Here is a 26,951-nt window from a genome sequence, read left to right as displayed (position 1 = left end):
AGCAGAAGACAGCAGGCAGATCCCTGGGCCTCTCCCATCTGCACAGGGATGCCTGCACTTCCTCCTGCACACAGCAGCTATCTTTGGAGGAGAAAATGAGGAGGAGAAGCTTTGAAATGGAAAAGACTCTTTTCGACGGAAAGAGACTGATATAACTGACAATGGCTACAGTCACCATTTTCTGCCATCAGCCAGAACAGGGGTTCACGATAAAATGATACATCATTATAGAAAATAAAATTCTCGTTTTTTTACAACTGATTTTTTTCTCAAAGTCATATAAAATTTAAAACCACGGGGCAGGACGGAGCTTACTGTAGGGAAGAGCGAGATGAGAAGCAGAACATCTGAATTTAAGAGGCCAGGATTGGAAGAGAAAATAAGAAAAAGTATTTAGAGAGGTAAGATGGAAACCAGGATGGAGAAGTGAAGGGAAGGGGGAAAAAGGAAACACAAGAGGGGAGATGAACAGTAGGAATAATTAGCATATATATAATGGCCTGATAATGTGGTTGTTAGGTACTGTAAAGAAGCTCATCATTTTAGTCCACGCCCCCCAATTTAAAAATCAAAGTTATATATTCTGTACCAAATCAGAAGTGTACAATCAATTTTATGCTTTTACCTCCAGCCAAGTTCTCGTTGCCATTGAACAGGCTGCTTCCCGCTGGCTGAGGCACATTGAGAGATGACATCAGAGCGACAAGAATGAACGTGCACGGAACCTACACGAGTCCACTCCCCCCACCACATGGAGGCATGCAGTTTCGATTCTTGGACAAGGCCGAGGGCAAGCTGACCACGAGAATGTGTAGGCACCTGCTTCAGAGAACAATAACTCTAGTTTAAAAGTTATTTGCTAGCTTCGGTTCCAGTTACAAGGCCGAGGGGACTGCAGCAGACCAGCCAGCCACAGAAATAAGAACTTCCCTTTCTCAAGAGAAACTGCATGTTAGCCTTCCCTCTGCGAGTTCTCCCGCGATCCCACTACCTAATCTGGCCAAGGTGTCTGAGCTGTCAGCATGGGTTTCTGAAGACAGGTGTCCCCATCTTCTCAGCTGGCAGACACCTGAATAAACTTCTTTCCTTCTCACCAGCACTGTCTCACGAGATTGGCTCTCTCGGGCAGCAGACAGCCAGACCTGAGGGTCATTTCCTGGGGTCATGATTGCTCTCCAGCCTCCTTGCAACATTCGACTCTGTTCATTGGTTCATGTAGAAATATAATGTTTTATTCACCAGTGTTACCATCAGTCTAAAGTGGAGTCCACAAAATCCCAGTAATCTGGAAGAACTTGAAGTTTTCCATTGATTATCTAAATTTTTCCAAACTGGATTTTTTTTAACACTCATCCTTATATTTGTTGGTGAAGATCTAAGCAGCACACTCTTTTGAAATATCTGTAACCTCTCCTTCTGTCTGGGTTTTAAAAGAATACCTTAAGGGTAATTTTGGGGTATGTTTAACATATTACATACAGTAGCAGAATGCCAATTATGATTTTGACTATTACAATGTCACTCTCTATATTACAATAGCATATTTTTTTAAAGCAAGACAGACAAACAAGAAGATGATGAAAAGATGATGAGAGAGATGAGAAGCATCCACTGATAGTTGTGGCATCTTAGTTGTTAATTGATTGCTTTCTCCTATGTGCCTTGACCGGGGCGTACCAGCCACGCCAGTGACGCTGGGCTCAAGCCAGCAACCTTGGCGTCATGTCTATGATGACACGTGCAAGCCAGCGACCCTGCACTCAAGTCAGCAACCCTGCAGGTAAGCTGGTAACCTTGGGATTTCAAACCTGGGTTGTCAATGTCCCAGGCTGACGTTCTTTATACTCTGCCACTACCTGGCAGACTACAGTAGCTTTTTCTTACTACACATTTAAGTAAAAATTGCACCTCATTTTTTTTTCTGCAAAGTGCTTGCCATTCTTGACTCTGTGCTCTCTTTATGATCTCTTATTTTGAATTATAAAACTTAGAAATACTAACGTTCTCCAAAGGCAAGTCTTAGTTCTTTCATAGAAGATAAATAAACCATAGTACACAGGCATGAACTTTATCAGGGAAGATTTCTCTGACCTTTTGACGTACATATTAATACCTGTCTCATTAGCTCATAATGAGCATTTTCATAGCTAGGAATTAGCTAACATGTGAAAGTAAATAGCATGCACACTATGAAATAGGAGCCTTTAATTTTTTTTTATCAATTGTGTGCTTGCCCGCTAATTTGCAAAATTTCAGTAATACAAAGAAAATCTTTTATCAGTGCTGAGAATTCATAAAGTTATACTAAACCCACTAATTTCTCTTTCCTTTGAACATGATGTATCATTAGATTGTGAAATTGCATTATTGATCTTAGCTGCCCTGGGAGAACATGGCACTATATTTGAACTAAAACAATTACAATACTATAATACTGCTTAAGATAAAAAGAAACATACAATTTTACATGAAAATGTTTTTGCCAGTAATGGTGTAGATGTAAGTTTTTAAAAAATCATCATTGGTACTCAGTGAGGATAATGCCAATTAACTGCATGCAGTCAGTCTTTAATAAAATGCAATCACATTTTCTTCTCAGTTCTTGCATAAAGCTGCATTTTTCCCTTTTAGTTACCATTTTATTAATCTTGAAATGAAAAAATCACCAGTATGCCTAACATAGTGCAAGAGAAGTTATGTATGGCCCTTTATAATAGTACTGTAAACTTTGCTTTGAGGTAGAGCACTTCTCTACAGTCCCTAGAAAACTGAGGCTCCGTGACGGCTCGGATGCTAACTAGGAACAGGAGTTTGAAGACAGGAGCCCCCCATCTTCTCAATAAATATTAACTGCATGAATAACATACATGGACTTAGTATTCATGAACCAGTTAGTGTTAGATTAACAAGTTGTTTCAACAAACTATTCTTCAAAATAAGCACTGTTCATTTTATATCATTGATGTTATCTTACAGCTTATGCCACTTTGTAATTTGTACAGTATATACAAACAAATTCATCTATTTCATCCTAGTGCCCTCTGCAATAGGTAATATTTTCCCACTCATTTACAGATGAGTAAAAAACCCCTAAGACCTCAAAACTCCTTCCCTGACCATAGGTCTCTCCCTTTATTTTACTGGGTCATGGGCTGACAGCTAAATTTCCATAGTTAAAATGATACAGTATCTTGGATTTGGGAGAGAGTAGTGGATAAGTGTAGAGATAATACATGACTGGTCCAAAGTAGCAAATTATTAAAACTGGGGGATGAGTACACAAAGTTCTTTCTTTACTTCCATAAATATATTACATTTTCCACAATAGAGTTTTTGAAAAGCTGAAAAAAAATTTTTTTTTAGGTAAGAGGCAGGGAGGCAGAGAGACAGGCTCCCGCATGCACCTGGACCAGTATCCACCTGGCAACCACCATCTGGGGCTGATGTTCTGCCCATTTGGGACTGCTGCTCTGTTTTTTAGCAACTGAGCTATTTTAGCACCTGAGGCAAGGCAATGGAGCCATCCTCAGCTCCTGGAGCCAACTTGCTCGAATCATTCAAGCCATGGATGCAGGATGAGGAGAGAGGGAGACAGAGAGAGAGAGAGGAGGGGAAGGGGTGGAGAAGCAGAAATCTAACTGGGAATCAAACCTAGGACTTCCACACGCTGGGCTAACACTCTGCCACTGAACCAACCAGCCAGGGCTGAGAAATAATATTAAATAAGTTAATTAAATATTCTTTCTCAAAGTGTTTTGCTAAAGTTAAGAGAATTTCTGCCTTAAGATTTTAAACTACACCTATCAGGTAGGTATATGTGAATATCATATAAACTGACTCAGTGATATCTAACTGGAAATTAACTAAGTAGCTTTTTTAATTACAGAACTTAACAGAAGATCCTGAATACTTAAGATATATAGAAACAGCTAAATCTCTTGTATTTTTGTTTACTGGAAATACCATGCTCTGAATGCAACAAGACATCCATGTGTTTCTCATTGTTGCCTAGTTTGTACAGAGTCAGATATTAAAATAACAAGCCAAGTGCACTCTAACCCCCTGTGTATAAGATTTAACTGGGTTCTGCATGAGCTGTAACTCCAAGTTATATGCTCCTAAACACAAACCGAGGCCTTAGAGAATCAGCATGCGTTGTTCTGTGAAATTACAGCTGGGATCAGCATCTAAGGCAATGAAGATGAAAGAGATTCCCCCAAAGAGAACTAGAGTGAATCCTTAACTTCTGAATTTCAAGTACATCAAGACAAACCCACCTAACAGTAGGGCAGGCTTTCCTTCTAAAGAGAGAGCAGGCTGACAGCTTCCAGCGAAGGGGTGGTGGGAGGGAAGGAATTGAGAGAGAAAAAAAAAGAGAGAGAAAAAAAAACATGGACATAGAACACAGCGTGGTGATTGCCAGGGGGACTTGGCGGAGGGTAAAGGGGTGTAAATGGTGATGGCAGGAGACTTGACTGGGGGTGGCGAACACACTCTACAGTGCACAGATGATGTGTTGTGGGACTGTGCACCTGAAGTGTGTATAACATTGTTAACCAGTGTCAGTCCAATATGTTCAATAAAAGGAAGAAATAAAAGTTTTCTAGAAACCCCATCATTCAAGAAGTCAGAACTGCCTCTTCTCTGAAACCCACATCTTTTATAATTTTCCCAGGTGAAGCAGAGCGGGTCCTCAAGATCCTGGAAAAGAATTTAATGACCATCTACCCTGATCAAGAATGGGTGTTATGACCCTCTTGCCTTGAGGCCCCGCCCCAGAAGGGAAGAAAAGCATGTTTCCAGGTGGAAGGGCCCCTTAATAGATCCCCGCTCAGGGAAAACCGGAGCCCCAGCAAGAAATGGGCCCCGGGTCACAGGGCAGTGATGGCACGGAGGAAGGGAAGCAAGAAACCACAGCAAGAGCGTCACCGACACAATCACCGGCACACACGGACCTGTGTGGCTTTGGCATCCCTTTCCAAGCTATGCGCAAAAAGAAACTTAAGTATCAAAAGAAAAAAGAAAAAGAAAAGCCGTATTATGATTTGAAGAATAGCAGCATTATCACCACCACTAACAATAATAAAAGCAATTAATTACACAGACTAATAAGAAAACATTTTAATGGGACCATTATTTCCTTCTCTGAATTAACATGACATTTTCATCCATATTCCCAAAATCAGATTGCTAAACAAATTAAATATAAGCATACACTGCCGTTTATGCAAAGATCAGAATATAAATTTAAAGAATTGCTAAGAGATCTTTTTGTTAAATCTGGTTTTGTAATATGTACAATAAATTATGGGTTAGGTCTTTTGCAAATCAATTATACTGACTTCTTTTAATGATAAGATATAGAAATGCAAATATATCACTATATAATAGTAAAATACAACATGTAGCAATTAATATCTTCCTAACTTAAGATGAATTTTCCTTAAGACCTACAGGAACAGCTTCAGACTGCCCCACGAGAGTGCATCACGAAGAGGCCGGCTGATACTTACCTGCGAGAGCAGAGCCAGCTCAGGGTGACATGTGACAGCGTTCCGATTGGCTTCCATAAAATACCTCTGTGTGCGCCTCCGTTCCCGTTCCAGTTTCTTTTCCAAGGCCAGCTGGGATGTCGATAAGCTGTCTAAATACTTCATCATGACATTCGATATCATGGAGCTGACTTCCACAATATCTGGGCGCGCTTCGGCGTCAGGAGTGAGGCATCTAAGAGAAGATGAGTTAGTTCATCACTACTCTCTGGTCAAGGCCAGGAGCAAGCCAGGGGGTTTGGAGGGTCAAGGTTCAATTCCACTGTTTGTCCATCATGGTGTTTGCACCATGTAAGATGGACTTCGAGCATAGTTTTGAATCGAAGACTTTTCCAAAGGCGTTTGACAAGTTTGGGACAGAAACAGGCAGTACTGTTCTCTTTGCAATGCAAGACTGAAGAAATATTACACACAATTATTCTTCAAAACAGAAGTCAGATTAAGACTCTAACTTTTTAATCTGCTAATTATTCTTTCTTATAGAGTTTATGGCCATGAGGTAACCAAGCGTCAGATTTTAAGACACCACTTCTATGCTTTACCTTTATGCTACTTCTTTTTAGGTTTTAAGGTAGTGAGTTTATGCTATGGTTATGATCAGCACTTAGACATCTTTTGAAATCCTATCTAACAGAGTTCAGTCTATGAGCTTTATTATATACAAACTAAAGTAAGAGAGTGTGGACACAGGGCCAGCTACATACTCTGTGCAGTTCCCAGTACAAAATGCAAATGTGGGACCTCGCAGGGAGTGGGAACATCATCTCCCCTTCCCACAGTCCAGCGTCCTGATGGCAGATGGGAGACCCCGAAGAGCTGCAACCTCCGTGCCCACAGGATGCAGCTGGTACCTGGATTAGAGGTGGGCCAGAGGCCCCCACTGAATCACCCTTTGAACACACCACGGTGCTGCCGGGCTGGGCAGGGATGACCTCTTCTGGGCCCCAACCCAAGACACAGCAGAGCACATGTTCCAGCCTGACCCCTCCTTCCCTGTAAGAACCCCCCACGGGGGGAGGGTGAAGGAGGAACCCAGGTCTCCCCTTCTGACACACCCAACTGCCATACTGGTTAGGGGCATGCAGCAATGATGGGGCAGGGACAGGGGGATGGGGCTGGAGGCTCAGGGCACAGGGCACAGGGAGCAGAGGGCGGAGAGCTATGCCAGCAACTTAGAGAGCAGGAGCTGAGGAGCCAGGCCCTCCACACACGTGATCCTTGCCCCACCACATTTCACTTCCGAAGAACAAATTCAAAGCTAAAACTATTGACCTCGATGCAGAGCCTTACACGCGAGCACAGGACCGAGTTAAGCGCAGAGGCCCGATGTACTGGTCGTCAACACATAAAGCCGGCTCTGTGTGGCAGCGACATATTGTAGTCAAGTTTCTTTCTTTTGTTCCTAATCACAAAATGAAGCCAAGTGTTGAATTTCACCTTTTAATTAAATCAGGTTCTTCGTCTACCCTCACTTAATTAGCAAAAGGGATTAAAGCTGATTAAAAGTGTTTTGTTGACCTACTGTTAGTTATGACTGCTCTGTGAGGCGGGAAAAAAAGTCCCAGCATTTAAACCTTCCATTAGGGCAAATATTCTAAATTCTTAATCTGCAAATATTTAAACTGATTCAACATAATATTAGTGGTTGAATTATCAGCTGAGCTGCTTTTTTTTTAATCAAAAAGGCAACATAAGCTGATTTTACAAATTATATTGTTATATATTATGGCAAATGGGTTCTGGCATTTCTTCATCTCCTTCTCCCCCAAAGTTACTCCCCCCACCCCTCATCCTGTATTTGCCACCCAGGAGGCACAGTTTAGCATCATAATTAGTTTTACAGGCTCTGAGTCACGTTGCTGGGGTTTAAATCCTGGCTCATCCTTCATTAACTTTGATGTTGGGCAAGACTTTGCTTCTAAGCCTCAGATAGCCCATCCGTAAAATGAGATCATCGTAGTACCTACCTCATCAAGCTGGTATGGTGATTAAATGAAGCCACTCCTGTAAAACGCTGACACACACTAAAAGCTCAATAGATAGAAAAGAAAATCCACAACTTTCTCTCCCATCCCTTCCCACATTGAACCAACACCAAGTCCTGCGGCTTCTACCTCCTAACTGATGTTTGAATCTGTACCTTTTCCCCTCTAATCCCATGGTCATTGGCCTATTTCGTCATCGCTTGCTTAGACTACTGATATAGTCCCTTAAAGGATATGTTCACCTCTTGACCACTTCTGCTCCATAATGTAAATTGCTACCAGAATAACATTCTAAACTGATTACATCGCTCCTCAATGACCCAATAGGACAAAATGAAAATTCCCAGCATGCCATACAAGCCCCCTCTTAAACTGGCCTTTACCTCCCTCCACAGCCTCACCCCCTCCCCCTCTCCCCCAGCCACACAACCAATGCTTCTTCCCACCTGTACTTCCCCAAGTAGCCCATGGCATTTCTACACTCCCATTTCTTTGCTCATGTTATTCCTTCTGCTTGAATCTGTATTTTGCTGATGGCATCATGTCCTTTACCAAACCACACCTCTTCACAGCTTGCCAAAATCCTACTTTTTCCCAAATCTCCATCAGGAAGACTTCTTGGACCACCTTCAGATAGACTCACCATCCCTCTTTTATATGTTCTCATTGCACTGTCTATATGTAAGTACTTAAAACTTAAAAAATTTCTGTGTTGTAATGCTCTGTTTTGGCACTAAAATCTGGAAACTTCTTGAGAAGATAGGTATCCCCTTCACCATGGTCTCCCCAGCATGGAAAACAAAATCTAGATCCTAAGAGAAACTCAGCAAATGAACAAACAATCTAACTAAGCCGAACATCTAAGAAGTTACTATCCATCACCCAAAATATTTGGCCACAGGCTTTTGGACTCCCAGGTACATTTATCAGAAGTCCTAGTTTAGCCTCATTGCTCTGAAATGTCTCCCTGAGTTGATTTTTCAGAGAAATTCTCAAAAGTAACCCAATACTTTGATGATTCTCTAATCATATAAGCATAAAACCACGTTCTAGAAAATAATCTGGGATGTTCCACTCAGCCCATCTACTTTGTCCCAACTCAGCTCTGAGAAACCAGATGGAAAGAAGCAGAGGGCTACAGCATTGGGTTGTGGTCATTTCACGTTTAAAGAAACAGAGTTGGGCCCTGGCCGGTTGGCTCAGTGGTAGAGCGTCAGCCCAGCATGTGGAAGTCCCAGGTTCGATTCCTGGTCAGGGCACACAGGAGAAGCGCCCATCTGCTTCTGCACCCTTCCCCCTCTCCTTCATCTCTGTCTCTCTCTTCCCCTCCCGCAGCCAAGGCTCCATTGGAGCAAAATTGGCCCGGGCACTGAGGATGGCTCTATGGCCTCTGCCTCAGGTGCTAGAATGGCTCTGGCCACAACGGAGCAATGCCCCAGACAGGCAGAGCATCACCCCCTGGTGGGCATGCCTGGTGGATCCTGGTCAGGTGCATGCAGGAGTATGTCTCTCTGCCTCCCTGCTTCTAACTTCGGAAAAATACAAAAAAAAAAAAGAAAGAAAGAAAGAAACAGAGTTGGAGGTGGGGTGAAAAGTGAGATGGCCCTCTTGTCCTGAGCAGGAGACCAGGCATTAACTTTGCCCAAGAAACAAAGGGCCAGCGGCATCCACAGCCAGGCACAGATGGAGAGAAATAAGGCAACTGGAATATTTTGTGCATAACAGGAAACATTCTTCCTTTTTAAAAGTAAACAGACAATACTTTCTTAAGAGTGTACTGGAAGGTAAAAATAGTAATACTGGTGCTGCACAGAGGCATGAAATGTATTTATTTTCTGCCCCAAGCTCTTCAGGGTTGCTAAGACAGTCTCCCAGTTTAAAAGCCTGATAAGGAAAAAAAGAAAAAAGCTTCCAGTATCCAAATGTGCTCTCACAACACCTGTACAAACAGGAAAAAGGAAAGACGCCACACATAAGAAATACAAACTGTGAGCTCTACCTGACACGTGAAAAAAGAAGATACATGATTGGAAACACCACCGAGTTTAAAATTAAGAATGAATTTACTGAATTTTCTCATCAATGGTTGTCCTTTATTTCAGAAGCTCTATAATATCACTAGTGACTGGCTCTGGGCCTGCTTTGCTGAGTCATAAGTGATCATTAAGGATACTTTTGCCTTTATGTGTCCCTTGTACCAATTTCGTGAAGAAAGCAGGAAATTAAATTTGTTCCCTAATTTTTTGGGAACTAAATTTTTATAGGCTAAAAATCCAAAGCGAATTAAATATGTGACTGCATGTGGCTCATGACCGATTTTGTTTTTTTATGTCAAATTTTCCAAAGATAAAACTTTGTGATGTGAACCCAGCCAGTGAGTCTTGAATAACTTTAGATGAAAACAACATCTGTTACAGAATGTACACTGCAGTCTTAATTTACAGTCAGTTATAAAACTAATTGTCAGCTCCCATTATGGCATCTTATTATTTTGAATAAAAATTATCCCCCAAGACCCTGGCCGGTTGGCTCAGTGATAGAGCATCAGCCTGGCGTGCAGGAGTCCCGGGTTCAATTCCCGGCCAGGGCACACAGGAGAAGCGCCCATCTGCTTCTCCACCCCTCCCCCTCTCCTTCCTCTCTGTCTCTCTCTTCCCCTCCTGCAGCCAAGGCTCCACTGGAGCAGGATTGGCCCAGGCGCTGAGGATGGCTCTGCCTCAGGCGCTAGAATGGCTCTGGTTGCAACAGAGCAACGGCCCAGATGGGCAGAGCATCGCCCCCTGGTGGGCGTGCCGGGTGGATCCCAGTCAGGCGTATACGGGAGACTGACTGCCTCCCCATTTCCAACTTCATAAAAATACAAAAAAAAAAATTATCCCCCAAAACATTTCATCTAGAGTCTCTTAATAGTGATCGTTCATTCTCCCAGACCTTCTGGTGACAGGGTGCCCGCTGCCACCCAGCAGCCCGCCCCACTGTGTATATCTCCAACTCTGACACATACTTCCTCATGGCAAGCTGACCTTGGCCTCCTAGGAATTTCTGCTCCATGGTGTTGACTCTATTTTCTGAAGTTCCACAGAACAAATCCAATTGCTTTCATAATTATCAGTGTCATTAAACTGTTCCAGTTAAGTATTTTTACTCCTCTTATGATTGTACCCCAAACCTTGTTGACTCAATTTCCAACCCACAGTGAAAACATCCTTTCTCTCCATCAACACCAACACCACTGCAGGCAAAGATGCCACCACCTCTCAAGGGGACAGTGGGGCTTCCCCTTCCTCCCCCTCTCATTCCCTCCGGTCTGTCCCCATAGGGCAGCCAGCATGACCTTTAATAAAGAGGAATTTTTCACTGTGTCCCAGCCTGTTAATAACCCTTTAGTACTCTCTGCAGGACTTGAGATAAAAATTCAAAACCCTCTATGTGGCCTTTAGGTCCTGGTCAGTCTGGTCCCCCCCCCCCCATCAGCCACTCCAGGCCCTAAACATTAGCTTGTTACTCTCTCCCTCACTTAACATTCTACATTAGCAATTTCTTTCAGTTATGCAAACTCAAACCCTCTTTCCCCAGGAAAGCCTTCACAGAGGCTGGTGTAGGAATGCTTCCTCTACTGCTTATTATTTGAGAATTAGTCATTGTTCGGGTCTCAGATTACAGGTCCCTTCTTCACAGAAACTCTTCCCAAATCCCCAGACCTGGCCAAGCTCTTCTGTAATCTCCTATTGTCCCCTTTACCACCATTCATTGAATTGACCATAATTTGTTTTATACACCTAATTTGATAAGTAATATTGTTAATAATAATACCTACTTATATGAAGTGCTTACTACATGCTGGGTCTGGGGCTAAGAGCATCAGAAGCATTATCTCATTTAGGCTTCAAAGCAAGCCCACGATAGTCACTATTGCAACCCGTACGCCACAGATGAAAAGTGTTAAGATGAGTGGAAGAGTGGGAGTGTGAATCCAGTTGATTCAGAAACCTACTGATGCCCTGGCCGGTTGCTCAGCGGTAGAGCGTCGGCCTGGCATGCGGGGCACCTGGGTTCGATTCCCGGCCAGGGCACATAGGAGAAGCGCCCATTTGCTTCTCCAGCCCCCCCCTTCCTCTCTGTTTCTCTCTTCCCCTCCCGCAGCCAAGGCTCCATTGGAGCAAAGATGGCCCAGGCACTGGGGATGGCTCCTTGGCCTCTGCCCCAGGCGCTAGAGTGGCTCTGGTCCTGGTCACAGCAGAGCGATGCCCTGGAGGGGCAGAGCATCGCCCCCTGGTGGGCAGAGCGTCGCCCCTGGTGGGCGTGCCGGGTGGATCCCGGTCGGGCGTATGCGGGAGTCTGTCTGACTGTCTCTCCCCGTTTCCAGCTTCAGAAAATTACAAAAAAAAAAAACCTACTGATGCTCTTAACCTGTTCATGATAATGGCCACATAGGACTCTGCCAGTTGCCTCTTAGCCCCAAGAGGCATGGATACCCAGAGCCAGGGAGCCTGTCAGAAGCAAATCACAGTTCTGCTTGCCCAGTGCCACCAAATCAGAATAATGTCTCTGTAGTGTTCTCTGTGCCACCCCTCCCCTGCTCTTTGTGGCCATCAAACACCTATGAAAAGGAGAAATTAAATGAGTAAATCTGGTACTCATCTCTTGACATCTCTGAAGACTTTCTGAATTTTTAAAGCACTTCACAGAAAACAATGCAGAGAACAGGAACAAATCATGGAGATGAGCGGTTTAAATACATTGTCTGGATTCATTAGCAAAAAGGCACGATCCAGTATATGCAGAATTCAGACGACTTAGAAAAGGGTTTCAGCTCATTTCCCATAACATTAACAACGACAAATGCCAACATCGGTCTAGATTTACCATGTGCCAAGCTCCCTGCTAAGTGATCTGCATACGTTACTTTGTGCAATCATCCCACCAGCCAGATGAGGTGGATAGTATTACAATCCCCCATTTTACTGAATGATGGAACAGAAATGCAGAAAGAGTGGTCCAATTGTTTGTGTAGAGTCTGCAGTTAGTGAAACTCAGCCCCAGCTGGGCCTGAGGCTCTTTGTACAGCAGGACAGCACTGTGCTGAACAAGGAATATATAATATCCAGATATAATCCAGCCAACATGTGAGGAGTACCTATCAGTGCTAAACAATGTGCCTGGGGGAAGATACCCAGGGGGAAGGGGCACGGCCCAGGTCACGTGTGTGTGACATCCCACCAGAGAGGGCGCTAAGTGCAAGGACAGGTACGGAGATGAGCTTGAAGGGAACTGGGCAGCGGCATGGATATAGTCTATCCAGGAGGACTCTAGGGTTTCCATTATAATAATGAAGATTTGACTCAGCTCAATGAGGCAGAGAAGTAATCTTGGGCCAACTTAAGTGCCTAAAATGGTCCAGAAATAACAATCAGCCAGATAAATGAGAGTCATTTACTCATACCACCAGTGTGTGTTAAGGGTCTACTTCATGCCAGGCATTGCTCTGGGCACTGCACAGCTATGAGCTAAACCCGCAGAAGTCCCTGCTCTTGGGGAGGTTTCATTCTGGCAGGGACAGAGAAACCATAAAGACACAAGTCTGCATGCACACGTATAAAAAGTCAGGGTGATGGGCGCTGTGAGCTTTATGAAGTGGGCCAGGGGACAAGAGAGCGCAGCGAGGCTGTGGGGGCAGCAGGGCGGGCTTCCTGCTACGGGGACATTTCAGCGGAAAGCCAAGGGAAGTAAAGGCCTATGCCCTGTGTGTTTCAGAGAAGAGTTCCAGAAAGAAGAAACAGCAAGGACAAAGGTCTGGAGGCAGGGTGCACACCAGGATGAACCGGGAGCTCCCAGTGGCTGGAGGGAGGGGAAGGGGGAGGGAAGGAGGTGAGGGGTCAGCGGGGACGAGCCCTGGCAGCACTTGACAAAGAGAAGTTTCATTAAACTCCTACTATATTCATGGCCCTGGCTCGTTGGCTCAGTGGTAGAGCGTCAGCCTGGCGTGCGGGGGACCCGGGTTCGATTCCCGGCCAGGGCACATAGGAGAAGCACCCATTTGCTTCTCCACCCCCCCCACTCCTTCCTCTCTGTCTCTCTCTTCCCCTCCCGCAGCCAAGGCTCCATTGGAGCAAAGATGGCCCAGGCGCTGGGGATGGCTCCTTGGCCTCTGCCCCAGGTGCTAGAGTGGCTCTGGTCTCGGCAGAGCGACGCCCCTGAGGGGCAGAGCATTGCCCCCTGGTGGGCAGAGCTTCACCCCTGGTGGACGTGCTGGGTGGATCCCGGTCGGGCGCATGCAGGAGTCTGTCTGACTGTCTCTCCCCGTTTCCAGCTTCAGAAAAATACAAAAAAAAAAAAACAACAAAAAACAACTCCTACTATATTCATAGCTGGAAAAATTCTTCCTGACTTTCTCTGATAAATTATTATACAATATGACACTACTGATTTAAAAATAGAAATGAGAAATGCCTACAATTTTATATAACATGGCTTTTTTCCATTTCATATGTTCTTATCCAGCCTTTTCCAGCATTCATTCATATTTTTAGGGTTTTTGTCATAGTTACAAACAAGTTCACATCCTGTTGTACTTTAGGTTCATACCGAATGTATTTGACATGTTGATACAAAGCCTTTGAAAACTACATTCTAGTGTTTGCATAATATTTCAAATAAATGTACTATTTCCTCTCGGACACCTCATGGTTTCCAAGTGGTCACTCTTACTGATGAGGCACAAATATTTTTCTAGCTTTGGATTATTTAGGAACCCTTCCTGTGCATAAATCAGCGGTCCCCAAACTTTTTACACAGGGGGCCAGTTCACTGTCCCTCAGACCGTTGGAGGGCCGGACTATAAAAAAAAACTATGAACAAATCCCTACGCACACTGCACATATCTTATTTTAAAGTAAAAATAAAGAAAACGGGAACAAATACAATAGTTGAAATAAAGAACAAGTAAATTTAAATCAACAAACTGACCAGTATTTCAATGAGAACTATGGGCCTGCTTTTGGCTAATGAGATGGTCAATGTCCAGTTCCATATTTGTCACTGCTAGCCGTAACAAGTGATATGACGCGCTCCCGGAGCTGTGACGTGAGCGTACCACGTCACCGGAAGTAGTACTGTGCGCATGCCACGCTTTGCGCCACATATAGTGCTCCTCTCACTGTTCACCAATGAAAAAGGTGCCCCTTCCGGAAGTGCGGTGGGGACCGGATAAACAGTCTCAGGGGGCCGTAGTTTGGGGACCCCTGGGGTAAATATTTTAAAAAGTGAGACTTTGCAGATGCGAGGTATTTCTTGAGATTCCCTGTATGTTCGGAGGTGGAAACTAATTACCTGCTGATGGTGTCTGTCACCTTCTCAGAGTAGATTCCTTCCGGCACTGGTTCATATACAGCCTCCACTATCTGCAGGATAAACAGAGCCGAGTGATGGAAGTAACGGGGCCATGATCTCTTTGAGCAGGATGCCTGGCACCACAGGGGAGTTACTCGATAAGCATTATAACTATACACAAATTTTAATCAGGAACAAAGCACCCCAACAGATACAAAATCGACATTAATTAAATAGTTCTGGAACTTGGATTTATATTCTTCCAAGCTGAGCTGAAGTTAACCTCAGGTTCACATAAATGATGTGTGGGATAATGTACTGAATTGTGAGTAGTCCAAACTGCAATTAAGAACAACAGAGGGAAGAAGGATTGAACAAGAAAGAAGGAGAGAGAGAGAGAAAAAAAACTCATGGACAGGGACAACAGTGTGGTGTTTAAGGGGGTGGAGGCAGGTGGAGGAGGATATGGGGCAGGAAACGGTGATGGAAGGAGGCGTGGCTTGGGGGGTGATCATACAATACAGTGCACAGACGACGTGTTGTGGAATCGGGCACCTGAAACCTGTATAATGTTGTTAACTGGTGTCACCCCAATAAATTCAATAAAAGGGACGACAACGGACCGAAAGTAATTTGATATATTCATTAGGCAATTACAGAGGAAAATGTACCAGAAACATGATGTAGGTTTAGAAGAAAGGAGAAAAAAGAAACTGGATCATGTGGTTAATGCAACACCTGCTGCTAACTGACAGTTTCATTAAAATCACAAAAGTTCGGCTGCAGAAGAAAAGGAACGGCATGTCCAGCGACACCAGGCCCTCTCGGTCGGTCGCCATCTGCCAAGCCTGCTCACCTTCGTAGCCAGGGAGAGCATGTTGCCGCTGTGGAAGGGAGGGCTCAGTGTGGCCATCTGGTACAGGATGCAGCCTGCGGCCCAGACGTCCGCCTTCTCGCCGTACGGCTCGCTCTTCAGGACCTCCGGGCTGCAGGAATGGAAAGAAGGACATTCATAGACACTGACAAAGGAATAAGTCAGCACAAATCAAAGAAGTCCAGTTTTTAAGCTACAGCGGGAACTATAAGAAAAAAAAAATTGAAATTCTATCACTATTTCAAGTTAACCTATTAAAAAGTATCTAAATTCCCCCAGACTTGGATGAATCGTGAGCATAAGCACTAGATGTCAGTGGACCAGGAACCCCTGCCCACTACGTATCCAGGGAAGTTGGCGCTTCCAGAAACCACCAGTCCTCTGTGCGGATGGAGTGACACTCGGGATCTTGTACCTCTCACCTCTGCCTCCCAGTAGGCAGGCTTTGTTACCCACTCTTGCCTTTGCTTGTGATTGTGTTGTCTTGCTTTGGCTATGCAGGTCCCAAGTGAATAAAAATGTGTCTCCTGTTATCACCTGATCATCTGCTTACATTTTTTTTAATACCTAACAAGAAATAATGTTCACAAGAGAAAAATGTCCACGGCTCCATACAGCCAAATTTCTCATGTTTCCATCTAGAACTCAGAAGATCTGTGTTGTATTTCCCAAAGCTTGTGACGCGGGGCTCTGGGTGCCCTGCCCGCTGCTCAGATCCCTTGTCCACGCCCTGTTGCCAGGTGCTTTCACTCTATAGCAGCATGTGCATCTCTCTGGAGGACAGACTTCATTTCTCCTCAAACAATAATTACTCAGTGAGGGGGGAAGACATTTGTTAACAACAGACTTTGTTAACAACAACTTGACTCGTTTATCTTTCTCATCATTACCTCTCCTCCTCCTTCTCACTGGAGCCCACACACTCCTCTCATTCCCACAGACATGCTCCCTTTGCAAGGGCTTTGCAGGTCCTCCCAGCAGGAGATGGAGCCTACTTCTCCATCCTTTCCATCTTGGCTTGCCCATATGACTTACTTTGGCCAAGGAGACACTTGGAAAGCACTTACTCTTTAGAACTCACTCTCTCTTTTTGTTCTTGAAAACTCTATGAACACAACCAGGTAACAGAGTCCAGGCTTGCCAACCATGAGACCTGTGAGTGGAGCCATTGAAAATCAGGTACCGTGCCTGACCTCTGGTGGCGCAGTGGATAAAGCGTCAACCTGGGAACACTGAGGTTGCCGGTTCAAAACCCTGCACGTGTCTGGTCAAGGTATATATGGGAGTTGATGCTTTCTGCTCCTCCCTCTTTCTCTCTCTCTCTCTCCTTCCTTCCCCTCTAAAATGAATAAATAAAAATAAAATATAAATTAAAAAAAGAAAGAAAATCAGGTACCCACATGCCTATGTTAGCCCAGTGAACACACTGATCAGCAAGCCCAGATGGGACCACCCATGTTGCCAGCTCGCAGTATATTGGGGAAGGTGGAGGCCAGAGAGGGGAAGGTTATTGTATGAAACCATTAAGTTTTGAGGTGGTTTGTCAAAGTAAACTGATATAATAGCTTTCATCAGATTCTCAAAGCTGTCCATAGGTCCCTCAAAAAGACCGAGAATCACAACTCTTGAAGAGAATAAGCAAAAGAAATAAAAGAAAAAACAACACAGTTGCTAACTATCACTGTGCTTCAGGGATCAAACTTCAATTAACCTCTATGTTAAGAGTTTCATAATTACAACTAAAAGCAATGACAAACTGAAAATAGAATCTGGTTTCCAGAAGCCGCAACAAAATGTTCTGTTACAGTCTAAACTGTGTCCTCCAGTTTTATCTGTCACGGCCCCAATTCCCAGAACCTCAGAATGTTTATGCAGGATGACCGAATTAATAACATGCTCTTAGGATAGAACCTAATCCAATATGACCGGTGTCCCAAGAAGAGTGTGTGTACACAAAACAGCCACGTGAAGAGGCCGCAAGAGGGCAGTCTCTGCAAGCCAAGGAGAGAGGCCCCAGGAAAAACCAAATATACCAACAGCTAGATCTTGGACTTCCAGCCTTCAGAACTGTGAGAAAATATAAAATTCTGTTGTTCAAGCCCCTGGTCTGTATTTTGTTATAGCAGTGCTAGAAAACTGTTGCAGCTTCTATGAGAAAAATTACCCATGTGATTTTCATCTTCAAAAAGAACCCAGCCCTTGGAAAATATGGCTAACATCACTGATTCAATCACAGTTTACAAGTATCACATGGGTTGTTGTTTTTTTATAATTATTGCTTAGAAAACCATTGTGAAATAATTCACTATCTTGCAATGATTTTTAATTTCTCTAATTAAGTAAGCCCAATCACATTTTGAGAAATACAGAGTTAAAGCACCAATGTTTCATTTAACAGAAAGAAGTTAAATAGTACATTCACTCACTCTTACACACACACACACACACACACACAATTTAAAATGGATTTTCTTTCCCCCCCAAATAAAAGAAATATTATTCAGTATTTTAAAAAAATGTTAGCCCTGTTGGTTAAACTTAAAAATATTATTTTTATTTATCATTGCTAACCTAATGTATAGCATGATGGCTATAGTTAATAATGTATTGTATCCTTAAAATTTGCTAAGAGAGTCCTGTACACTACAAGTGTCCTCACCACAAAAAGGTAATTAGTGAAGTAATGGATATGTTATCAGTGATTTTCAACCTTTGTTTTTCACGCACTTATAAACTAATTACTAAAGAAAAAGGAGCCCTGACCTCTTCTTCCTTAGTAACTAATTTATTTGTGCCATGAGATGAAAATGGTTGTATTTAGTCAGGGGCACTGACCTTAGTAATTAGTGTGTGTTTGTGCCATGAAAAAAAAAGGTTGAAAATCAATTAACTTGATTGTGGTAATCATTTCCCAATGTATATGTATATCAAAACATCACACTGCACACCTGAAGTATATATAATTTTTAATTGTCAATAATACTTCAATAAAGCTAAAAAAAATTAAGTATAGCCAGAACTAGTATAGAGTTAGCAGATTGCAAAAAAACAATGTATATTTATAACAAATATTTGAATAAGTAATAATACTTCATAATCAGCAGCCTTGAGAGGGGACTACAGTAAGTAAAATTTATTTAACCAATAACTCTGTTTTACAAAAGGCATAAATTCACAAGTTGCTTATGAAAACAGGTAGAAAAAAGATGAGAAAGAATGCTTAATCTAATTTTTTAAAGGCTAAACTGTTTAGATGTTTAAATTCCATTAGTAGTCCCTCACTGATACATAAACAATGAAGTTGCTAATTGCTAATGCTTCTCATTTACTCATTAAGTGAGATAAACAAACAAACAAACAAAATGTTGAACCTAGATGTTTTTCAAAATATTTTAAAATATGAACACTTCGCTAATTCATAAATAATTCAATAATATGATGATTTATATAAAATGGGAGAGGAAACTTCTTACTTTTAAATGTCACCCAGTGAATGTAATGAGGTGACATGGTAAAAGGCTTTATGTGAAGACAGGTATATTCTTCTTTTTCACAGGAGAAATAAGATTATTGATTCCCGTGCTACTTTGTCAGCACATACACTAAAATTAGAAGTATTCAGCAAAGATGAGCACGACCTCTGTGCAAGGATGGCATGCAAATATGTGAAGCATTCCATATTTTGGAGACAGTACAATGACAGGCAAGGGCACTATACAACTATATTCTGGTTAATAAAGTTACTGCCCATAGGGGTAAAGAGTAACAATGCTGATACTGCTGTACATGTGTACTGCAATTGAACACTAAAGTAAATGAATGGCAGGTGGCAAAAGCCAGGTTTCTCAGTGTTGGAGTGAAAGGTTACAGAGAGACAAGGAAAGAAGTAGGGGAACTTGACAATGGGGTAATAGATCAGCCTTGGAGAGAACAGTATCAACTCATGTTAACCTTACAGTTAATACGGATGATTACATATACAATAGTTACAGAGCCTGACCAGGTGGTGGCACAGTGGATAGAGAGTCAACCTAGGATGCAGAGGTTTGAAACCCTGAGGTCAATGGCTTTAGCGTGGGCTCACCAGCTTGAGCGCAGGGTTGCTGGCTTGAGCATGGGATCATAGACATGACCCCATGGTTACTGGCTCGAACCCAAAGGTCATTGGCTTGAAGCCCAAGGCCAGTGGCTTGAGCAAGGCGTCACTGTCTCAGCTGGAATCACCCAGTCAAGGCACATATGAGAAGCAATCAATGAAGAACTAAGGTGCTGCAACTATGAGTTGATGCTTCTCATCTCTTTCCCTTCCTGTCTGTCTGTCCCTGTTTGTCCCTCTCTCTGTCTTTCTCTCTCTCAAAAAAATAGTTAGAGGTATATGTATATGTACAGGTTAGTATGCACATGTATCTCGTCACTCAATGAGTTAAAAAAAAAGACCTAGAAATGACCACACTCCAGAGCACTAAGCACCCGTAGCACCAGACCTTGGTCTTTAATACCATCCCCCAGTAAAAAGAATCAGGGTTCCTTGCAGAAATGACTGATTCTAGGACTGGGATGGAAAGAAAAAGACTAAATGAGCTGGAGAATAGTGCTGTAATGCCAGGAATTTAGTGTTCAAAAACAAACAAACAGAAGCCTCACAATAATGGGGGTAAGTCGGAGGCATTTTAGAGGGCCTGTCCAGCTCTAGCGGTCCCAAGAAGTCTGGGCTGGACACACACACGTGTGTGTATATGTTTGTGTACATGCATGTGAGCCTTTTCTTAATCTGAGAGACTCAGGGCCTGCCACTCTGCATCCCACTGAACTTTCCTGCTGTCGAGATCCAATGTTTCCAAGGCACCTGCTGCTTCAGTAATTCCTGGAGTCTCCCCATTATCACACCAGTGACGCACAGTTAAACTTAACCTTCCAAATGCTTTCCGGAAGGATAAAATTATACCATTGGCCAGGAGGAGTTCATAAGAACAAGCTTATAGATACCACTAATGAACAGAAAGAAATAGTAGGGCTGAGGCAGATTCTTCTATCTAAGGGTATAGAAATTTGCAGATGAAATTAAAATTTTGAGAGATTAAAAAATTATCATTGAAAACAGATCTCATTGGTAATGTCTTAGAAACGGTGTTTGGAGACATCGTGAGAGAAAATTTTTTCTCAGCATCTATGAGTCTATTTCTCTTTTACTTGTTAATTTGTTTTGCTCATTAGATTCTAACTGTCTGAGGGGAAGAGTTGCAGGACTGAGTGAGAAAAGTGAAGGGATTAAGCAAAAATAAGAACTCAGACTCAGACAACAGTGTGGCGATGATCAGATGAGGGAGGAAGATGAGGGTAGAGGGGGTGTCAACGGTGACGGAAGGACACTTGACTTGGGGTGGTGAACACACAGTGCAGTGGACAGATGATGTGCTATAGAATTGTACATCTGAAACCTGTATGATTTTATTAACCAGTTGTCATGGAGACAATGAGTACTTGGAGACCACATGGAGTGCACCAAGAACTCAGAACAGACTGCCTCACAATCCCCTAGACAGCTTTCATGAGGTAGCCTGACCCCCAGTCCTCACGGGTATTTATTGATACACACAAACAGAAGCAGAGAAGAGAATGAGGGAGTCAGGAAGGGGAACTTCTTTAGAGCAGATAAAAGGGCAAGAGAGTAGCTCAAATGTCCCCACCTATTGATTAATCAGTATTGTTAATTCTATAATTCTATCCCTATTGTGCTACGTTCATCACGTTACTGCATTCAGTACTTTTGTCAATAAAGCCACTGTGGCTTTTGCCTCAGGGCACGGAACTCTGCTCCTGTTCTATGTTCCTATTCAGGGCCTCTACAACCAATGTCACCCCCATAAATTCAATAATTTTTTTAAAAATCCTCAGCAAATGTTAGAAAATACTTATAAAAGAATCTTGAGAAGTTTGGGTCAAAATGAAGGCTAAATGTTTGGAGACACATTTCTCCGATTGAAATAATTCACCCACTAATATTTGCTCCACTAAGTAAAGATAGAAAAGGGATGTTTGTATCCCACTGCAAAGTATTAATTCAAAGTCCATTAGAAAGTACATTTAGTTCTCCAATTATGGCTATCAAACTTTCATCTCCTTGACGGGCTTTAAAAATAAAAAGGAGCCTGACCAGGCGGTGGCGCAGTGGATAGAGCATCGGACTGGGATGCAGAGGACCCAGGTTCGAGACCCCGAGGTTGCCAGCTTGAATGCGGGCTCATCTGGTTTGAGGAAGAGCCCACCAGCTTGAACCCAAGGTCGCTGGCTCTAGCAGGGGGTTGCTCGGTCTGCTGAAGGCCCGTGGTCAAGGCACGTATGAGAGAGCAACCAATGAACAACTAAGGTGTAATGTGCAATGAAAAAAACTAATAGTTAATGCTTCTCATCTCTCTCTGTCCCTGTCTATCCCTCTCTCTGACTCTCTGTCTCTGTAAAAAATAAATAAAAAAAAATGTAAAAATAAAAAGGAGAAAGAGAACTAACTTATTATTGTTAACTGAGAAAGAAACAAAAGTGTAAATTTTGAAAGAATATATACCATCTGTGAGAATACAAGACCCACTATTTGCTCAATTAAGGAGGCAAAAGCCCCTATGAATTTATGCGGATAATAATCTGACCTGAAATGACACAATTAAGACTACATGCCTATAACTACAGTTAATTTAAGCTGAAAAGTAAATTATGCCATATCTTGGAATGATTCAATGCAGAGCATTTAGCAAACTAGGATAGCTAAAGCACATACAGGGCACGTGCACCTATGTGTGTGCGTGCCTGTCAGGGCATGGTTATGGTTGGTGAGGCGAGTAAAATGCTCCTGAAATATGGCTCAGGCCCTAGGCAGTGGGCTCAGTGGTAGAGCACTGGCCCAGAGTGTAGATGTCCCGGGTTCAATTCCCAGTCAGGGCACACAAGAGAAGTGCCTATCTGCTTCTCTGAGTTGGCCCCACACGCTGAGGATGGCTCCATGGCCTCCACCTCAGACGCTAAGAAGAGCTCAGTTGCTGAGCAACAGAAAACCCCAGACGGACAGAGCATCACCCCTAGTGGGCTTGCCAGGTGGATCCCAGTCAAGATGCATGCTGGAGTCTGTCTCTGCCTCCCCTCTTCTCACTGAATAAGAAAAAAATAAATGAAAGAAATGGCTCAAAAAAACAACCACTATTGGGAAGGGAATTAATAAAAATTAAAGGTGTGGGAAGTTGGGAGGACTCAGGGGAATAAGTCCTTGGGTGCATTTTCTGGGAAAGAGTGAACAATATGATAGTCAGATACTGGTGAAATGAGCAGAGCTTAGCAGAGAGGACTCAAGGCGAAATGACGTGTGTACTTGCAAGATCCATCCGTGCTATAATTTTTTTATTAGACTCTATTATTATAAGTAGTCAAGGGCACTGATAGAATATGGTCTGGTCCCATGGGAGCCATAGAAGTTAAAGGGACTTCTGATCAGCCCTGTGGGGTTCTGCACTATGGAGGAATGGAGGGACTGGGGTGAAAAAGGGACAGAAGAATGAGCCTCCACTAATGTGCTGGTCAAGGAAATGGGACTGATGGTCCATGGGGAGGAGGACAAGGGAAGGGGAAGTGCCCTCATCTTTAGGCTCCTGAGCCTCTGGCCTGGCGATGGTATGCATATCAGCATCATTAACGTAAATACAGGGGTAGCAGGCGGAGGAGAAAAACTTGTTCCATTTGGTATACATTAATTCATGCCTGTGAGAGCCACAACTAGGGATATCCAATGGGTAACACCAAACTGGATGTTAACAGTCTCCTAAAGCCTATCCTCGCAGGTACTGTGGCCAGCACCACAGAAATACTCTCAGCTCACAGACGCCTGCTGCCATTAAAGAGACAATTTAAAAGATTTGCTGTCTAAACAGATTTAAGTTTGCCCTAAACACAAAGGTCTTACAGAGAGAAAAGAGAGTTAGATGACACATTCAAGAGCCATGGAATAATATACTATGCCACTGAAAGAAACTGGCCACACCTAAATCACAAATTCTAGAGACTGCCTGGGTCGAGACTGCATCTAGGGCTGGTGGCCGTAGCCAGTCAAAAGCCAGAACACCAGTTAAAGGCCAATTACTAAACAACTGCAACATTTGAGACATGTTTATACAAACAAATACAATATTTGGGGCACAAGCTGAACAATGCTGCTGTTTATTTGAAATTCAAATTTCCTCAAGCATCCTGATCTTGTTCTAGTTGCAATATTCTCTGTGTATTCTCACTGGTGAGCGCTCAAGTCATCCTTCTTGCAGAAAGGCTCATAAAAAGCTATTTATGCATTAAATATCGTTTTCTGCACTTACTTTAGAAAAAAATGATGGCAACGTATTTATACGAGGCAGTTGGGACATTTCTGTAAAAGCACCACATTTCTCTCCTGTTGCATAAAGGCGTGTTATCTCTGTGACTTAACACCAATGAAATCAGTGATTAAAGTTATTTTAAATATAAAGCATCTTAAAGTATAAAACACATATGAATACATGAAAGGTTAAGTCGAGTCCCAATTTTTGCAATGACTGTATATTCTCTGTAAAGGTTTTAGTTAAACCATAAATGAACTGGACGTAGGATCCATCAGAATAGCCTCATTAGTTTCTCAGGTCGCGGTGGGTCAGGACTGGTTTCCAGATGCCAAACCTTCCCATTGGGTCACCTGCTTCCTATGGAGTAGGGAGACAGAGGCGTGATTCAGACCCCTGAGTAACATTTTAGGAAGTAGCATGGTGACACACTCTAGTTGGAAAAGTTACTAATACACTTTTCATAAAGAAATGCGGCCCTGGCCGGTTGGCTCAGCGGTAGAGCATCGGCCTGGCGTGCGGGGGACCCGGGTTCGATTCCTGGCCAGGGAACATAGAAGAAGTGCCCATTTGCTTCTCCACCCCCCCCTCCTTCCTCTCTGTCTCTCTCTTGCCCTCCCACAGCCAAGGCTCCATTGGAGCAAAGATGGCCCTGGCGCGCTGGGGATGGCTCCTTGGCCTCTGCCCCAGGCACTAGAGTGGCTCTGGTTGCGGCAGAGCGACGCCCCAGAGGGGCAGAGCATCGCCCCCTGGTGGGCAGAGCATCGCCCCTGGTGGGCGTGCCGGGTGGATCCCGGTCGGGCGCATGCGGGAGTCTGTCTGACTGTCTCTCCCCGTTTCCAGCTTCAGAAAAATACAAAAAAAAAAAAAAAAAAAAAAAAAAAAAAGAAAAGAAAAGAAATGGTAGATGACTCTTAAAGCTAAAACTGACCTATTATTTCATTGATTAATGCAAAACTTCTTTAAGCTAGGTAAGTGTTTTACATAGAAAAGAATTTCTTTAAGCTAGGTAAGTGTTTTACATAGAAAAGAATTTTACCTGGAGAATGAAAAGTCAAGTTCCATTCCATTTTCATCTCCCCACTAGGATCCATGGACATTGTCCAGCCGGCACAATTGATTTTAGATCATTTGATGTCACACTGCAATTTATTAAGAATCTATTCATGAGATAATATATGTGCAAGTGCCATGAAAACTAAGTGCATACAAATGCAGAGTGGCATTACTATGTAGAGAAATCTGTCACCTTCCGTGTGGATTGTGGCAATCAGTGGGTTAGATTAAAACCAGAGGAAAAGAGGACAGAGGGAAAGGGGTGATAGGATGGGATAAACCTGAAGAGAAGGGGGGAGGGCGCTGTAGGGAGGGGGGCAAGGGAGATGTTGAGGGGAATATGGGGGAGGGGGGATGCATTCGGGGTGACCCTAGAATCTATGTAAACACAATTAATTAAATAAAAATAAAATTTTTTTTTTAAAAAATCAGGCAGCAGACAATAGTGAAGATGGCACTGTCCTATTCCTGAATCCCGAGCAGGTCAGAATGGACAAACAAATATTTAACCTTTGGCCTATTGAAGTCAAAGCCAAATAGGCCAAGAACATTTTCCAATCTCGGTGAAAAAGGTTCATCGTGGGAACTGTGGTGCCTGGCTCCCTTTCCAGCAGCCCGGTTTGAGAAAAGTACGTGTGATTGCAAAACACTAGCGGCAGCCTTCTCTCACCCTGTCCCCCATGCCAGCCTCCCTCCTGATTTTTGCTCCTGGTTCACGGCAACCCTTATGTAGCATGAATACGCCCTTCATCCCCAAGCAATGCTATCCTTTAGCATGTAGGTCAAGTTCGACCGATAGGGTGAAGCCTCTTACCTGTACCAGCAAACATAGATGGCCTGACAATGAATTCTAACATCGCTATAGCTTGTATTGTTCCCTGGTCATATTTTCATTTATTAAACAAATAGGTATTGACCACCTACACTGTGCCAGGCCCTACTGCTGGTGTTGGGGACACAGCAATGAACAAAACACACCAAAAAATCCCTGGTCTCAAAGAGCTTACATTCTAACTAATATGTAAGTAAATAAATAAGAGTTAATGAGGCCCTGGCTGGTTGGCTCAGCGGTAGAGCGTCGGCCTGGCGTACGGGGGACCCGGGTTCAATTCCCGGCCAGGGCACATAGGAGAAGTGCCCATTTGCTTCTCCACCCTCCCTCCTTCCTCTCTGTCTCTCTCTTCCCCTCCTGCAGCCAACGTTCCATTAGAGCAAAGATGGCCCGGGCGCTGAGGATGGCTCCTTGGCCTCTGCCCCAGGCGCTAGAGTGGCTCTGGTCACAACAGAGCGACGCCCCGGAGGGGCAGAGCGTCGCCCCCTGGTGGGCAGAGCATGGCTCCTGGTGGGTGTGCCGGGTGGATCCCGGTCGGGCGCATGCGGGAGTCTGTCTGACTGTCTCTCCCCATTTCCAGCTTCGGAAAAATACAAAAAAAAAAAAAAAAAAAAAGAGTTAATGAGTGTTATGAAGAAAAAAACAGTCATTTAAAAGAAAAAAAAATAAATAAAAGAAAACGTGTATCTCATGAATTAGCATTGAACTGTTTTGTGGCATCAAGCAGCTATTTCAGCTTCAAAGAGTCTGGATGACATCATCTCCATAAGAGAGAGAGGTTTGTAAGATATTGTCCATTCCTGTTCTGGAATGCTGTGTCCATTGATTAACGTTTAAAACATCTTAATGACAAATATACACACAGTTTTAAAACAAAGGTTAAATTCATTTTTTTCAGGATGAACTAGACATTGAGGATAGACTCACCATTATGTTCAAAATTAGATAGCTTTCTACTCAAAAACAAATCCC

The 26,951-nt window shown here is 43.4% G+C and overlaps 1 protein-coding gene and 1 non-coding gene across 5 annotated transcripts in view; one reads left to right on the top strand and one right to left on the bottom strand.

The window, feature by feature from the left end:
* Positions 1–26,951, bottom strand: part of NEK10 (NIMA related kinase 10) — a 194,938-nt gene that overhangs the window by 61,935 nt on the left and 106,052 nt on the right. For all 4 annotated transcript variants that reach the window (XM_066244946.1, XM_066244943.1, XM_066244944.1 and 1 more), the window contains exons 24-26: positions 15,723–15,852; positions 14,867–14,937; positions 5,514–5,727 (exon numbers count right to left, since the gene is read on the bottom strand). In XM_066244946.1, coding sequence (XP_066101043.1) covers positions 5,514–5,727; positions 14,867–14,937; positions 15,723–15,852 — 415 coding nt within the window. The remainder of the gene's footprint in view (positions 1–5,513; positions 5,728–14,866; positions 14,938–15,722; positions 15,853–26,951) is intronic.
* LOC136314815 (U6 spliceosomal RNA) lies at positions 19,320–19,425 on the top strand. The gene has a single exon (XR_010727395.1). It is a non-coding gene; the product is annotated as a U6 spliceosomal RNA (small nuclear RNA).

Source organism: Saccopteryx bilineata, chromosome 10 (genome assembly GCF_036850765.1).
Source record: "Saccopteryx bilineata isolate mSacBil1 chromosome 10, mSacBil1_pri_phased_curated, whole genome shotgun sequence".
Lineage (NCBI taxonomy): Eukaryota > Metazoa > Chordata > Mammalia > Chiroptera > Emballonuridae > Saccopteryx > Saccopteryx bilineata.
Note: the sequence above shows the minus strand (reverse complement) of the source record. Positions and strands in the feature narration are given on the sequence as shown.